This window comes from Asparagus officinalis, chromosome 7 (assembly GCF_001876935.1).
Source record: "Asparagus officinalis chromosome 7, Aspof.V1, whole genome shotgun sequence".
Lineage (NCBI taxonomy): Eukaryota > Viridiplantae > Streptophyta > Magnoliopsida > Asparagales > Asparagaceae > Asparagus > Asparagus officinalis.
Genome location: NC_033800.1, coordinates 15869335 through 15886546, shown reverse-complemented (window position 1 = coordinate 15886546; position 17212 = coordinate 15869335). Strand labels below are relative to the sequence as shown.

Below are 17212 nucleotides of genomic sequence, written 5' to 3'. Positions count from 1 at the left end.
GCTAATGGCAGATATGAGCTCAGAGCAACTGGCGTCTTTTTCAACTTACCAGTTGAAGCAAGAGGTAGTTATTTGAGAATTATGTTACAAATCGATTTATCTAGTAAATGTTGTTGAGCATAGGTTCAATTTCAGGCTAACAGACAATCTAGCATGCAAAAGAAGATTGAGAAAGCTTTGGAAGATGCAGGCCTTAGCTTGAGGGATGTTACACCTTTTATGAGGGTGAGAGTGGTCAGCTTGACCAGCAAATGCTCACGTAAGAGGTGCCCTCCTAGGGAAGGGATAATAACAATTTGGAATCCTACTGAGAAGCAGGTAAGGACCCAATGAGTTTGCTGTTGCAGTGTGACTGCAGTCTTCTTCTTCTTCTTCTTTTGTGAGAAAATGCCAGTGCAATCTTTTATCTTCACTCCTTGTTATTTTGAATCTTTGGCACTCTTCCTTGATCTTTATGCAGAAAACTTAAGAATATTAATTATACGCAGTCTTCCCAGCTTTGTGCTGCATTAATTTGTATCACATCTCAACATATTCTCTAAGGCTCTCGTATAAAGTGGAATAAGGAGGCATAACTTACCCACCTTATACGTGCCAAGCATCTAAAACTTTGAGTCATATTTGTAGGAAAATATTTCTTGTAGGCTAATGATACAAGCAATACCTGGTATAACATGATCTTGCTGCTATGAATTCTTCTTTTCATTTCTCTCTACAACTCATTTGAATCTGGAACTGGCAGATAAAAATCTATTATTATTCCAAATGCTAGATATTGCAATTTGGAACCTAATTTTCATCCTCTTCAATGGTTCCAACTCTATTGTCTCTTCCTCACAATAACTACATATTTTGCCATTAATTTAGTTTGCTTTCTAGTGTTATTGAGTTCATCTTGCATCTTAAACCATCTTCACTAATAAATGTTCTGAACCAGCACGGTTCAAGCTTTCTTACTTCTTCATGGTTCTCTTCTCTCTCGATTCACCAAGTGATTTGAACTTTCAAACATTTCACTGAAAAGCAACTGAATATCCATACAGTCTACTCCAGATATGTATTCAGCAAAACCACCAAAAAAAAACCATACATATACTTTAACTTTCATATATAAGAACATGACTTTATTCTGCAGTTCTGTTCGTAAAATTTAACTCCTATTCCCTAATCTTTCTTCGTAATTCTAATCTGCAATGTACTGTCTTCTTTGTTAAATCTGTTGGGACAAACCCATGGCCCAATAAAGCAAGGTCCTGGCAAATAGTAGAGCATAGCTAATAAAATGAACACACATATTTACGTGGAAAACCCCGTAAACGAATTTGGGGGTAAAAACCACGGGTAAGAATAGAAGAATACACTATGAGAAAAAACTTAGGAGTTACAATTTCTCTTTTCAAGGAGAAACTCTCTATTTTTCATTTCACTCTTCTATATGTGGAGATTGGTTTTATTGTTATGATTTCTATTTCTGATCAGCCCTAATTATAGGCAACTGAAATCACTATACACTAATTTTATATTATTTTCTTTTAATATTTTCAAACTCTACCTAACTCACAAAAGGGATGATGCCTAACAATTAGGTTGATGTCTCTTTCAACAATCTCCCACTTGAAGATTAGATTGAGTATCAATCATATATTCACATCATTCTTTCTACCTTACCATCTTTATATTGCTTACGTGTCCGACAGATCATAAGAGGACCGACACCAAATAAATTTATCAGTATTGATTACTTTTGTTAAAAAAATCTACTAGGTTGTCTTTGGTGTGAATTTTCTGCATATCCACTATTCTTTCTTCCACTTTCTCACGAATGAAGTAGTACTCAACTCGAATGTGTTTTGTCTTTGAATGAAAGGCTGAATTTCTTGCCAAATATAAATTACTCTGACTGTCACAAAAAAAAATTTTCTTTTGTTCATATCTGAGTTCCTCCAGCACCATCTTTAACCATATCGCCTCTTTACTAGCTTGTGTAGCTGCTACATATTCTGTTTCTGTTGTTGAAGTAACCACAACTGACTGTAATTTTAAAATCCAGCTTACAGCTCCGCCAGCAAGTGCAAACACATAGCTTGTGATGGATTTGCTATTATCACGATTACCTGCATAATCAGAATCAACATATCCATTGATAATAAAAATCTGATTCCCTATAACATAATGCAACATTTGAGAACATTTGAGGTTTCCTTAATGTATCTTAGGATCCTCTTTACATCATTCTAATACTTTTTATCAGGATTCGCAATGTATCGACTAATCACTCCTACTGTTTGTGCAATATCTGGTATTATACAAATCATAGTGAACATAAGACTTCCCACTACTAATGCATACGATACTCGAGACATCTACATCCTCTCTTCTTCATTGTTAGGACTCATGCTGGAGGATAACTTAAAATTAACAGAAAGTTGGGTAAAAATTGACTTACAATCGTACATGTTAAAGTGCCACAAGATTTTCTTTAAATAATTCTTCTGAGAAAGCCAAATCTTCCTATTAATTGTCTCGGTAAATTTACAATCCTAGAATCTTGTTTGCAAATCCTAAATCATTCATTTCAAATTTTCTAGCCAACTGTACATTTAATTTTTTTATACGGTTTTTGTTGGGGATTGCAACCAACATGTCGTCAACATGCAATAATAAGATAACAAAGTTATTTTTACCAAACCTCTTAAAATATGCACAAGGGTCCGAATTAAGTCTGTTGTATTCAAGGCTCATGATGAATGAATCAAATCTCTTGTATCAATATCTCGGCGCCTGCTGTAGACCATACAGAGATTTGTTCAATCTGCAAACTAAGTTCTCTTTTTCTTTTTCTTTAAAACTTTCTGGTTGGAGCATGTAAATTTTTTCTTCAAGATCTCCATAAAGAAATATTGTATTCACATCTAGTTGTTCTAGATGTAAGTCAAATATAACGCTCATAGTCAGGACTATTCGAACTGTTGTAAGTCGAACTACAAGAAAAAATATTTCATTAAAGTCAATATCTTCCTTTTGAGCATATCCTTTTACCACTAATCTATCACCATATTGCTCCACTTGAATTGCCATTTCGCTTGATCTTATAGGCCTATTTATTTCCAATGGTCTTTCTTCCTTCCTTGTGACAGTGACACAAGTACCTAAGTCTAAGGTTGCTGATAGCGGATCGCGTCGCGTCGCGGTGAGGTACCGCTAAGGTTATTTCGGACTATTGCGGTAAAATAGTGGCAAATAATGCATAGTCAAATAGCGGTCAAATATAAATATATTTAAATATTCTAAATAATAAGAAAAATCATATAAAAATCTAAAAATTCTATAAATGCATATTTGATGCCTAAACATGAAATAGATGTGTAATAATTATATAATATTAACAAAGTACGATCAGAACATGTTCACATTGGAGGACTAAACTCATGTCATCTCGACATTGCATAGAAAGAAATTTTCTCAAAAGGAGGTTTAAAAAAGTTTAGTTAATTTCTTTTCCCTTCCAGATTTGTTAAAATTATTCCTATGAAATAGTATGTTATCCTTTCAATAAGAGAGATCAGCTTTAAGAATCGAGAGGAATCAGAATTCAATGCTACTTAATCTAAAATACATCTAAAAACATGCAAGAAACCAACCAAAGATATATAAACATCCATATAAACATGCCAAAATGGCATTAAAGCTTGACATTCTCGCACAACCAGACCTAATGGCTAGTACAATTAAGTATTTGCATCATAATTAGTTAAGGGGAGTTGATTACCTGTTTCTCTGTTGCAGACGAAGCCTTGGCAACAGAGATGGAGATGTCGATGCTGGAACTGGAAGTTGTCGGAGGAGGAGCTTAGACCATTGGATGTCGATGGAAGTTGGAGGTTGTCGTCGCTGGAGCTAGAGGTTGTCGACGCTGGAGCTTGTCGCTGGAGCTTGGAGGTTGTCGTTGCTGGAACTGGAGGTCGGTCGTCGCTAGCGAGAGGGAGTCGTTAGAGGCGGAGAAGAGGGCCTCATTGTCGTGAAGGCGGAGGGAGGCGAGGCTGAGGGAGGGTGAGGGTTTCTTCGATGGGGTTTTCTTCGGAGGTTGGAGATGAAGGGGGAGTGGCGAGGCTGAGGGAGCTTGGGAGTACGTGATAGGCGGCTAGGGCACACAGGTTCGGGAACTGAGGGGTTTAAGTTTAGTGGGTACGTGGGTCGGGTTCGGGTCGGGTTCAGGGGCAATTCTTGTTTAAAACTTGATGCGGTTAATAGCAGTATTAGCGTTTTTAACCGCTAAAACCCGCTAAACCGCGCAATTCGAATACAAAGCGGTTTTTATCACTTAAGCACGCTGCTAATGCCTTAAGCGTAGCGCTGATGCCCCACTTCCGCTATTCGCGTCGCGATAGCCCCGCTTTTTGCCGCTTTTTACAACATTGCCTAAGTCTTATTCTTATGGAGAGCTTTAATTTCTTTTTGCATTGCTGTCATCCACAAAGATGCATCTGTGCTATTTATAGCTTCATAAAAAGTTGTGGCTCTCCATCATCTGTTGGAAGACAGTATGCAACATTACTCTCCATAATATACTCCAAGTGCCAAGTTGGTGGTCTTCTCTCACGAGTTGACCTTCGAACTTATGGAGCCTCAGACTCGACTGGTTCTTGTACATCATGCTCTGGTATTATTTCAGAAGAATTTGGATCATTTTTTACTTGAACAGCTATAGTCTCAAAGTCCTTCCTTGAACTGCTTTCTTTTTCTTTATTTTGTAGTTGATTCTCTACAAAGATAACATCTCTGCTGATAATAACCTTACGGACAGTAGGAACCCACAAGCGAAACCCCTTTACTCCATCAGCATACCCTAAGAATATGCATTTTTTGGATTTTGAATCCAGTTTTGTAATCTCCTGAGCATTGTACATTACGTACTCTGGACTTCCAAATATATAAATGTTGGAATAATCAGCTGGCTTATCGGTCCACATCTTCATTGGTGTTTTTATCTGTATTACGATTGATGGAGATCGATTCACCATATAACAGGTGGTTTTTACTGTTTCCGTCCAAAAGATTTTATCCAGATTTACAGTTGTCAACATTGTTCTTGTTCTTTCCAACAGAGTTCTGTTCATTCGCCTGTCACTCCATTTGGTTAAGGAGTATAAACAGTACTGAATTTTCTTTTGATGCCTTCTTGCTTGTAAAATGTAAGAAATTCACAGTCTGTGTATTCTCCTTCATTATCTGACCTCAAGCACTTGATCTTCTTTTCAGATTCAAGCTCGAATCGCGCTTTGTAGGCTTTAAAGATTGAGAACACATCTGTCTTCTTCTTGATAAGATACACTCAATATTTCCTGGAGTAATCATCAATAAAGGACACAAAATACTTTGCTCCATAGATATAACTGGTGTTTGTCATACATCAAAATAAACTAATTCTAGAATAGCATTGCTTCTAGAACTTGATGTGCTGAATTTCAGTGGATGCTGCTTGCTTGTAACACAATACTCGTAAAATGGAAGATCTACCGAATTAAGTCCACGAATCTGCTTCTGATCGGAAATAATCTTCAAGTGTTCTGACATGTGGCCTAATTTACGACGCCACATCATGGTTTGTGCTTCTCCGTAGCTAGTTAATGACATAAATGAATCAGCTTTCTGTAGGGTTTCTCCCTTGAGCATGTATATATTTGCATTTATATTTTCTTTTATCACAAGCGCCTCTCTTTCTATATGGGTTTTGCATCCTAGCTCATCTAATTGACCTAAAGATAATAGATTCTTCTTCAAGCCCTTCACATGTCGAACATCTTGATGGTGAGTATTGTACCATCAAATATTTTAATTTTGATTGTGCCAATACCATAAATCTCCAAGGCATAATCATTGTTCATGAATACAGATCCTCCTGAGATAGGTTCATATTTGTGGAACTATTTTCTCCGGGAGGTCATGTGCCAGGAGGTTGCTGAATCCAGAAGCCAGACATTAGCAAACCTCTTTCTGCATTCATCAATAGTGATTGCTCCACTGTATAAAATTTCACCATCATCTTACGTGCTGACAACGCATCTTTGAGATGTTGATGGCTTTGAAGACTTTTTATCATCACTTTTCTTATTGTGTCAACACTCCGATTTCACGTGTCCTCTTTTGCCACAATTGTACCATTTGATATTTTTTAATTTTGATCTACCATGGGTATGACTATCACTGAAGCCACGTTCCATTGATTTTCCTCTCGTCACTAATAAAGCCTCTGTTTGTTGCGAACTTGTATGTCTGTCTTCCTTGTTCTCTTGTCGATTTTTTTTCTAGAATAGCGGTTGCAACGTTGTCGAAGACTAGATTGTCCGTGAGAACGTTGTTTGTTAGGTTGATGATGAACTAATCATTCAAGTCAGGTAGACTCCAATGTTGTGTGTTCGACAACGTTGGAGTCAGGTAGACTCTAACATTATGTGTTCCTGCCAAAATATAAACTAATATTAGCTGATCCTCTCAAATATCTAAGTACCCATTTCACAGTCTGCCAATGGATCTTTCTAGGCTTATTCATATACCGACTCACAACACTGACTGCTTGTGAAATATTTGGACAAGTGCAGACCATAGCATACATAATTCTTCCAACTGCACTCGCATAAGGAACACAAGACATGTATTGCTCCTCTTTAGTCTGATGTGACAAATCTGCTGAAAGACGAAAATGAGCAGCAATCGGAGTCTTCACAGGCTTGGTATCAAGCATGCCAAATCTTTCCAACACCTTGATGTATTTTTCCTGAGATAGGAATAAACTTCATTCTCGCCTGTTCCTGTGGATCTTTATCCCCAAAATCTTCTTTGTTGCTCCTAAGTCCATCTCAAACTCAAGTTTGAGTTGAGATTTCAACTCGTTGATTTATAACATATTTTAGCTGCAATCAACATATCATTAACATACAAAAGCAAATACACAAAAGAACCATCATTGAGCTTTTTATGATAAACACAACTATTATATTTACTCCTAGAGTAACAATGCTCAAACATGAAAAATAGATTTCTTCAACCTACATACATGATTTTCTTTTCCTTTAATAATGAACCTATCTCAAACATGAAAGATTATGATTGAGAAGCAGACATGAAAAAATGTAAAGCGCCTCAGAACCGACAATGAGATAAGGTTTTATTTCACAGAGTTTGATCAATTCTGCAAGAATGAATGTATTGTGCTTCATCGTACAGTTCGGCATACGCCACAGCAAAATGGAGTTGCAGAAATGATGAACATAACACCTTTAGAGAGAGTTTGGTGCATGCTCTCTAATCCTGGTTTGTAAAAAAACTTTTGGGCTGAGGCAGTCAATACAACTTGCTATTTGATAAACAGATCTCCTTCCACAACAATTAATTTTAAGACTCCAGAAGAGATATGGTCCGGTGTCCTTACTAATTACTCTCATTTAAGAGTATTTGGTTGCTCTGCTTATTTTCATGTTAATGATGGTAAACTTGAATCTAGAGCAAAGAAAATATCTTTCTAGGATATGCTACTGGGGTGAAGGGATGTAGATTGTGATGTTCTGATCTTAAATCACCTAAGTTTATTATTAGTAGGGATGTCACTTTTGATGAGAAATTCATACTTCATCCGAGAAAGGATTTTGTTATTGATATCATAGGTACTGAAAAGGAGTCTAGCAAGCAGGTGGAGCTAGAGAGCTCAGCTTCAAGGGGAGTGTTTGAGGACGCTCATGTTGAACCAGTTGATACTACGAAAGGTTCAACTTTAGATGTCGATACACCGCAAGAGCAATAATATAATATTGCTACTGGGAGAACAAAAAGGCAGATCTGATCTGGGTTTGTCCCAACAAGTGATATCAGAGCAAGGTCCCGGCGAATAGTAGAGCATAAGTAATAAAATGAACACACAGATTTACGTAGAAAACCCTCTAAACAAATTTTGGGTAAAAACCACAGGCAAGGATAGAAGAATCCACCATGAGAAAAAACTTAGGAGTTAGAATTTTTCTTTTCAAGGAGAAACTCTCTATATTTTTCTCTCACTCTTCAATATGTGGAGATTGGTTTTTGTTGTTATGATTTCTATTTCTGATCAGCCTTATTTATAGGCAGCTGAAATCACTATGCACTAATTTTATATTATTATTTTTAATATTTTCACTCTGCCTAACTCACAAAAGGGACGGTGCCTAACAATTAGATTGATGTCACTTTCAACAATCTCCTACTTGAAGATTTGATTAAGTAACAACATATCTTCACACCATTCTTCTATTTTACCATCTTCATGTTGCTTACGTCTCCGACAGATCACAAGAGGATCGACACCAAATAAATTTATCAAAATCGGATTATTACACATCCATTAGAAAATTGCATGCAACATGTATAAGTTTTTTTATGTTGTATTTGGAATGTATATAGCTAGCTAATTTTGCTAAAAGTTCATAGGAGGAATAGCAAAAGTTTGATATTTTGTTTGGAAAATAAGATAGCAAGCCAATTTGCTAAAAATTCATTTGATGACTATCAAAGGTTATTTCAGTTCTTGTGGTCAGCATGGCTGGTTGTATAGCGAACCTTCTTATAAGCTGACATTATTCTTTGATATAGAATATTGTCCCCTTTGAAGAGTGCTATCAATGCTCCCACTTCTTATAAGCTGACAAGAAAATTTTAGTATATGATTTATTTATTTTAGTTGTCTATTACTATTGAACAGAAATTTGATCTGGTGGAAGGGCAGATATATTCTGTCTCGGGACTTATGCCACTGAATTTTGGTTCTGATATCCTTTACCTACAAGGTCGAGGATCTTCTACAATGTGGAAACCCATGCTATCAACATCCGAGAAATTTGAGTAAGGACCTGTATTGTTGCTCTTGATCAATCCAGAAACAAAAGTAGACTCATCCTTTTTTTTCCTTTCTAGACCATTTTTCACCCCTCGGAGACCAGTGCTAGTGTCAAGTTTGGGTGAGGTGCCCCTAGCAAGGTGATTATTGTCCTTATGTCATTTTCCTATCATCCTCTTTTAATTTTTATGAGTTCACGAGATTAAGTAATGTTTTTTTTTTCATTTTTTACTTGTTTTAGTGAATTTGATATTGCTGCTGTGGTCGTGCATGTGGGGGAGGTTTATATATCTGGTTGCCAAAAAAAACAGTGGATTTTTGTGACAGATGGATCCAAGTGCAGCTCAGAAGTAACATTTGAAGATCTGTATGATTGTTTGCTTGCTGTCAGCTTTTGCTCACCTGTCAATGATAATGATCTTTCTGGGCTACTCAGCCAGTGCCTTGTAGGGACACCAGTATGTGAACACTTCTTGCATATAAATTTTATGAGCTCTGACTTCGAATTTTTTTTGATTTATTTTATTATTCATTTCTTACTTATTTTTGCTCTTGGCTCTTGAACATTCTCATCCACTTGCAAATTGCAATCTTCAAGTTGTCACTGTTATTTTTAATGATTTCTTTCTAATATCTATGGTTTAGCAACATATATGTGACTAAACATTTCTCAAATTACTATGTGATTTTGAATATTCTCATTGATTTATTTACTTTAGCTGTTGGGAAAAAGTATAGCTCAACACCACTCATTATGATCACCGTCTATTTTAACTTAAAAAGAAATGATTTCTGTAGTTGTTTGTTGTGCTCCAACTTACAGATTTACTATACATGCCATAGGTTTCCTTCTGTAATCTTGTTAAGCGGGCAAGGGACCAGATGAATCATCTTTGGGTAGCTGAGGCAACAGAAAATTCTACATATTCTGTTTGCTATAACCTTCCAAAAAGTTTTCACCTTAAGGAAGCTGCAGGCTCTGATAACCACTGGTCAAACACATCTTCTTCGGTAATATTGAGTGTATAGATGTGCTTCTTCCCTCATTTCTCTAAAATAAATATTGAGTTCTTAGGAGAGGATCAATCTTTAACTGTATTTTCTATTCCCATAATTTGTTTGTTCTTTCTTAATGTGATGCAGATAATGCAAAAGCTTAGGGAGAGGATTTTATGTATTGTTGATGGTCAGCGAAGCTAATTATAAGACATTCTATTTTGAGATTTTATTCTACCTATATTCCACAATTAAAGTAAGCTTCCCTGTATAACTTCATCTATTTATTCGGCTAGTTACATATATTTGATTGTGCATGCCTATATGAAGATCTTTCTTTTTTTTTTTTAAGTACAGGAAAGTATGTACCGCTGTTGAGTGCAGTTTACCTCTGTTGATTGCAATTTTCCCCATGAATATCGTAGTTTCATCCTAAATTCATTTTTATACTACTTTCATTTCTGATCAGATAATATTCTGCTATTTTTCCTTTCAGTTTGATATATGCATGTCAGCCATAATTGACGAGAATGTAAGAAACAGTTTGGAGTATCCTTTGTTAATGCCATGTGAAAATTTTATATTACAAATCTACAGCCTTAAAGAGTAAGCTCCAAAAGTGGAATGTTCTATGCTACTATAAATTATCTAAAACCTGCTACTATAGCTAAAATAGAGTGGACTATTATCAATACCTCTAACTCAAAAAGAAAACAAAATGTATAAGCACCTATAAGCACCTCTTTTGGCCAGGGGAAAAAAAACCTTGAACCTTCACTAGCATACATAATAATAGAAGGATCACTTGCATGCTACAATTGATTCTTACAGTTCAGTAATCCTCCTTAATGATAATTCCACTGAAAGGACCTAAATATGGGAGTGAAGTCATATCATGCTAGTGTTGGTAATCACCCATAACTTGCCACGAGAAAACACTAATGAGATTTGAAGATTTATGATCGAAAATGAATGTCTATATGATGTCTCCCCGTTGCAGTCACATATCAAATAGGCCCTGACATGACCCTATAAAAGAAGAGAACTAGTGCCTTAAAAACAAATGGTCTGTACATGAGAGGGTTGAAACAGCAGGCTTTCTATGATATTCATGCTCTAAATCTGATTCCAAAGTGGTGCATTTCTATTGTCAAAATTAGCTCAAAGAGATCTAGTATGCTTATCCACATCTTTTTGTGCAGTGGAGTACACAGCAGTGTTCGCCATATTTTTTCTGTGATCAACTGAAGCTTGATATTTATTTATTAAAGTTCAGAAATTGTATGAGCTTCTCTGATTTAAACAATGCATATAACCATGGGGTTGACAACTTGAAATCTGTATCTCTGAATAGGCAGTTTCTCTGTATTGTAGCTTAGGTGAGGATCTGAAAAGGAATTAAGTATTTGAAAGACAAAAGGGAATTTTATTTCATTTTGATATTGAACCTATAATCAGCTATTTGATCTTTCTATCTATTTTGGATGGGATGAAGTTTAAGACTTCAGCAAACAGAGACCTCTTTTGTCCCTTTTTTTAACTTTAATTTGTATTGGCCTTTGGCGACAACAGTTCTTCTACATGGAAAAATGAATGTGTTGGCTTTGATGAATGCCCCATGATGTGCCAGAAGCCAGCAAATGCAATTCTATCAGCACTTATCCATTGTCTGTATAGCGCAATGTTTCTTGGAATTTTGAGTTACCGCAGGATATTGGGCTTGGAAATTTGTCAGTTTGAGTTGCAGCAGGGTTCGGGCTCATGACTTCTGTCGAAAACTATGCTGATCAAGATTATAGCTTTCATATAGCTAATAGCATGGTGTCCAATGAAAGGGGATGGAAGAACATTTGGACGAAGAGGCTGCTTCAAGTGCTAGTACTTTTTGTTCCTGTAGCTAGAATATAATAAGGAAGGTTTTCAAGATAGTGTAGCAGCTGAAACAGATAATATTTATAAATCTGAGAACGCTAACAGCAACTCTCAATTTTGTATATATGTTCAATTGTTCCATGTACTGGTAGTATTTCTGGAATAAAAGTTTTTTAATCTGGTTGTGTAATCTCCTTTCTAATCATTTGCAGTTTTTTCCGCTTCGGTATTCAATTTAACACACCCTTCTCATGTTAAACATACTGAATAGCATTGTGCTCCTGTTAACTGGGGTGTGAACTTATGCCCAATTGCAAATGCTGGAGAGTTTGTGCACATTTGATGTTTCATTATTCTCACGAGATCATTTTGCTTCACAACTTTCGCCACTTGTGCTATTATCACCATATTTAAATGGTTCGGGTTCGCCAAAATTTTGGCCTAGGGTTAAATTCAGAATTTGATTAAATAACAGGAGGAGAATGAACAATTTAACAAGATCACAGTACCATCGGCTGTCATTACTCTAAACATAGCAGATGAATTTACGTTAATATATTCATAAGTAAATTAAGTATTGAAGGACAGTTAGCGAATCATTAAAAGGGTAAAATTGAAAGAAAAGAAACTGTTAACAGCCAACCACTGTTTAAAAAATACATATTTCCACTGTGTTAACAAAGACAAAATTATATATGTATATTACCACTCTACGTACACCGTCACAAAAAATTGAAGAGCAACTCATTCCAGATATCAGGAACTCCAGGCAAACACCAGTGTATACAATCAGCATAGCTCGAGGGATTTGAGAGCTGCTCCTCTGTAAATGCCTCCCAAAACTTCCGATAAATTGAAGGATGGCCATCTTTTCGATACTCTGAAAGCTGAGTGATATTAATAACCTTTACCCTAGAGCCCAAATTATTCATTATCTTCTCCACCATTCTCATTGTGTCGAGGTCTGAGCCAGTACCCCAGTAACCTTCATTATCGTTTATCGGAGTCATTTCACCGTAGCAGTTTCCTTCCCTTGCTGGATTCCATTCCCGGCTCCTGGAGGGAAAATATGCAGAGATGTTAATATATAGAGTGAGTGATGTGGTTCTTTCTATTTTTTGCATTATGGATGTTTTCAACAGAGGAAAATTTCAAATATTCTATGATAATAATCCAGCAGGCAAATGCCTAAAAGAAAAAATGAAATTTTCATCAAAAGCACTGATCACATAATCTAATACATAAAATTTAATTTTCTGGTAATCATAAGATACCCAGGTAATTTTATTCTACAGTACGTTTCACTAAACCCAGTAACACACAAACCACCCAAAAAAAATTGTCACTTAACCTCCCTGACGTTTGGTCAGGCAACTCCTAACTAACACCGTTAGATCTAACCGCACATATGAAAATCACATAAGTCTAAATATTCCCTTGATGGACAAAACTCCTTCCATTTCTTTTTTAATTATTTAAATCCCAAAACCCCTTTTGGGTTTTCTTTTTCTCTCGGGTGGGTGTGTTTGGGGAGGGTAGGGTTTAAGTGACACTTATAAAGTTTAGGGGGTTATCTCCAAAAAGGCCAAACTACAAAGGGTTTTTTCCGAAATTTACCCCTTATTCTCCTACTGTGTTGGTTACAATAATTTTAAAAATCTAATGAATACTTACCAGAGATGGGTAGGGGACATGGTAACAAAAAAGGCTTGCTGTTTTATAGGATTCATACGATAAAAAACCCACTTTGCCCATGTCTCTAAAGCTAATTTCATTGCATCAACACCATCTGCAGCTTCACAATTCGCTGTATCATCAATATCCCATCTGCATAAAAGCAACAAACTTATGAAACATAATAAATATCAATTAAAAAAACTTTCTGCTGTTAAAAGATTAAAGGAAGTTTAAATTTACAGTAGTTTTATTTTTGGCCCGCTTCTCCACCATAAATAAGAATTGAACACCAGTATGTCTGCTTTCTCCCACTCAGATGCATGTTTGAGAAGTGAATTTGGACGGATGATTCTATGGTCTAGTCTGTGGTTCACTGGATCATCTGAATTTGACTCGACGATGAGAGGTGCCCAGTAAAACTCAACTGAGGCATTATATTCCTGCATGATGAAAGGATTTGCTCAGTTCAACTGCAGATATTTCTTGCGCGTATGCATGCACACACAGAAAAAAAAGGAAAAGAAAAAAAGAAGATGTATACCTATGCAGCATTATAAAGCCAGAGGGTTAGTGAACCATACAAAATATTGCACTTTAACTTAGACAGGCAAATGACACGCACAACAGTAAGTGTATGACATAGAGAAAATTCTTGTGCATTCCAAAATTGTATAGATTGGATGTAGAGTATAAACAAACAATTATTAACCCATTACAATAAAAATTCACAATATCCATGATTCTGGATATTTGTTCAATGAGTGTTACTATCCAAAGATAGGTGTTCTCCATCAAAGGATCTAGAATACCACTCACCACTGTAATGAAAAAATTGAGAAAAAATTGAATATTTCTTTAGAAATTCTAGTTACATAACTTTCACTGTCAACTTATATTCCATATGTTTCCTTAAAGGGAACTTATATCCATCTGATTCCAAGTTTGAACTATCAAAGTACGTGTTTCCATGTTATAAAATTTTAGATGAAAACATCTCACTGAGAGATGAATATTTCTCTTTTACTTCTTCAATAACAATTTTCCATCGCCAGATACCAACATGTCATCTTACATTCAATATGATATTTCAACTTACTCATGAGTGACAAGTGCCAACCAACTAGCTAGAGCTCCATCTGTTTCAAGTTTTAAGTAAACGTCGAGATTCATTAAAACCACCATTTATTTTTGTTGTAAGTAGTACAGGTGCTTTCTTTTTGTAGTGGGTTCTTGTTTTTTGTTTTGTGTTTTTTGTTTTGTTGGGGATGGAAAGTTCTAAATATGTTGTCTTCTTTTCTATTAGAAAGTTAACTTTGCTCTCACTTACCATATACGTAAAAGATATCCATAAAATGAAGGAGCATTAATGTCACTACACCTACTTACGTTACTTAGGCTGTGTATCACTAAATTGTAATGGAAAATATGCCAGTAAGTAAACACAATTTATTGCAGTCCATCACAGTGGCTGCTGGGTAAATATATTATAAGCTATTGTTACTAAGAGACAAGTTTAAATTTACCTCTGCCTTGAAAATAGTCAAAGATTGATATCCATTGCCCTCTATTTAGTGAATCACCCACAAACATTAACCGCTTATTTCTCAGCTTCTCCCACATTTCTGCTCCATTCCATCTTCATAAATACAGAAAAGAGAAGGCAAGAAGAAGCAAAATCAGTAATTTTTGTTCTTCACATTCAGCAATCTAGAGCTTAAACTTGGATCGACAAAACCATAATGTTACCATACAGACACATTCTCTTTATTCGTTTACAGACAAAAAAAAAACAAAAACAGTTTTTTGATACAGTCCCTTAAATTTATCATATTATGAAACTTTCTCAAATCATTGAAATTGCTATTGAGTCTCCCAATTCTTAAGTTATTTTGAAATTAGTCCATCCGATCAACAGTAGTAGCAATTAGAGGTATTACAATCTTCAAATCGTATATTACAAGGAGTAAGGCAGCAATTGTCTCGCGTTGTTTTAATGACAGTACTCCTCATGCTGACACAAAAAGGTTTCTAAAGGTAAAAACAGATACAGATAAAATTTAAAATTATTTCCACTTAACGTTGTATATCTGCAGATATGTTTACTCAAATGCCTTCATTTCCCTTCTCAAGTTTCAACTAAGTTACTAAGGTAATGTTGTTAGTACCGGTCTCATACTACACTTGTCAGTCGTATCTATTTCTCCTACCAAAGAAAATCTATTCATTCAGCTCGTAAACTGAGGGGGGAAATAGATAACAGAAAGACTTAATTAGGGCAAAATTCATGTTCAGCTTCTAGAATAAGAAAAACATTCGGTCTACTAGAAAAAACAAAGATGCTTCCATAATAAATCCCACCTCTTCAAATCACAATCATGAGGCTGCCATCGCCATTTTTGATACTCCGTATCTTGTCGGCCATGCTTGGTGCAAGCTAGCTGATCTGACATATAAGGACACCCTGCCTCATTCTGCAATGGGTATGATACATTATCATATATCCATCTCCCTGAAAACATATCACATTGTTCATCTTTTCGTGAATTCTTTCTTTTGTGAACAAATTCCAAGTTTGATTGCCCATTGTAGCTCTTGGTAGATGTACAGGCCTTAGCCCAATCTGAAGCATCTAGAAGAAAAGCAAAATACTTATTTCAGCAACTGAATCCAAGGGATGGTAGGTGAAAGAGATGAATAAGCAATCAAACTTCAGAATCCATTTGAATGTGCGGACGCAAGAGATGTTAGGACAAATAAAGCAAGAATTTGAGCATGACCTGCTTCCCGAAGAAAGTGAAAGTTCATACAAACACCTAAATCCAAGAGATTCGGAGAACAAAAGAAGTTGACCAAAGCCCTAAACCCATTTCTAAAATCTGACCCAAAAAAGGCACAGAAATTAGCTCAACGACCAAAATCATGGATCCACTTGTTCCATTAAAAATACCCCTATCGGCATTATTCATCCCAATCGAATCCAAGAGAACACTTCAAATTTCTGGAAAAGAAACCGGCGAACTTTAATCATGAACAGTTATAAAGGTCTTATTCCATCAGTATGAAATTCACTACCGAGTTCAATTAAACCGCAGAAACCTCCAAAATTCTAGTAAATACCATTTCAGCAACTTAGAGCATTAGATCAGAGGACCAACAACAATCAGCAAGACGCCAACTTGGACCATTCCCTGAACTAATCAATAAAAACAACCCCTACCCATTTACTCATTTCATCCACAACACCACGGAACAAAGAGCAGTTCATCAAAAACAAACAGAGAAAAAGGAGGCGGCTTTGACCAAGCAGGAGAAAATTACCCAAGACCCGATTCCCGTCAGACAGAGGAGAGGAGAAATTGGTGGTGACGTAAGTTGGGAACGAGGGTTGGGACCTTCTAGAAGCCCCGTTGGGCCCCACCTGGACCGCAGTTCCGGTGCTGTGGGTGGTGAGAAGAAGAAAAGAGAGCATGAAGAGAGCGGAGAGGGAGAGGAAGAAGAAGAGCTGGGCTTTCTTTCTGCTCCATTTGTGCATTGTTCTAATGAAGAATTGAGAAGGCCGAGGCTCTGTTTAGATTTCTTCTCTTTGAAGACTGAGGCTCTGTTAGATTTCTCCTGTTCTTTTTTCTTTTTTTTTATCGCCCTTTTCTTGTGCGTGTGAAGACTAGGATTTGCTTTCCGACGGAGGAATCAATGAAGGGGGAGCCACTGGATGGCAGCAGGAGGTCTTATTTTTTTAATCAGGAAGGTCTATAAGAGGAAGTATTTATTAGATTTTGCTCATTATGATAAAATGTTTACCCCTTT

The 17212-nt window shown here is 36.2% G+C and overlaps 2 protein-coding genes across 2 annotated transcripts in view; one reads left to right on the top strand and one right to left on the bottom strand.

Annotated features, from left to right (window-relative positions):
• The window catches only part of LOC109846737 (protein BREAST CANCER SUSCEPTIBILITY 2 homolog B-like), a 27002-nt gene extending 15092 nt beyond the window's left edge, over positions 1 to 11910 (top strand). The window contains exons 19-26 of the mRNA XM_020415984.1: positions 2 to 64; positions 136 to 318; positions 8729 to 8868; positions 8941 to 9003; positions 9105 to 9321; positions 9707 to 9874; positions 10007 to 10115; positions 11432 to 11910. Coding sequence (XP_020271573.1) covers positions 2 to 64; positions 136 to 318; positions 8729 to 8868; positions 8941 to 9003; positions 9105 to 9321; positions 9707 to 9874; positions 10007 to 10063 — 891 coding nt within the window. The 3' untranslated portion in view covers positions 10064 to 10115; positions 11432 to 11910. The remainder of the gene's footprint in view (position 1; positions 65 to 135; positions 319 to 8728; positions 8869 to 8940; positions 9004 to 9104; positions 9322 to 9706; positions 9875 to 10006; positions 10116 to 11431) is intronic.
• Positions 12320 to 16940, bottom strand: LOC109846736 (protein trichome birefringence-like 35). The gene is made up of 5 exons (XM_020415983.1): positions 16727 to 16940; positions 14932 to 14972; positions 13649 to 13848; positions 13406 to 13558; positions 12320 to 12787 (listed from the first exon to the last, which is right to left on the bottom strand). Exons 1-5 carry the CDS (start codon positions 16938 to 16940, stop codon positions 12454 to 12456), a joined length of 942 nt encoding a protein of 313 aa, XP_020271572.1. The 3' UTR covers positions 12320 to 12453.

Coding starts and splice junctions, on each gene's coding strand:
- LOC109846736 (XM_020415983.1), bottom strand. CDS start 16,940: ATGCACAAATGGAGCAGAAAGAAAGCCCAGCTCTTCTTCTTCCTCTCC. Junction 14,973..16,726: donor TGACGGGAATCGGGTCTTGG/GTAATTTTCTCC, acceptor TTCACTAAATAG/AGGGCAATGGATATCAATCT. Junction 13,559..13,648: donor GGGCCAAAAATAAAACTACT/GTAAATTTAAAC, acceptor GCTTTTATGCAG/ATGGGATATTGATGATACAG.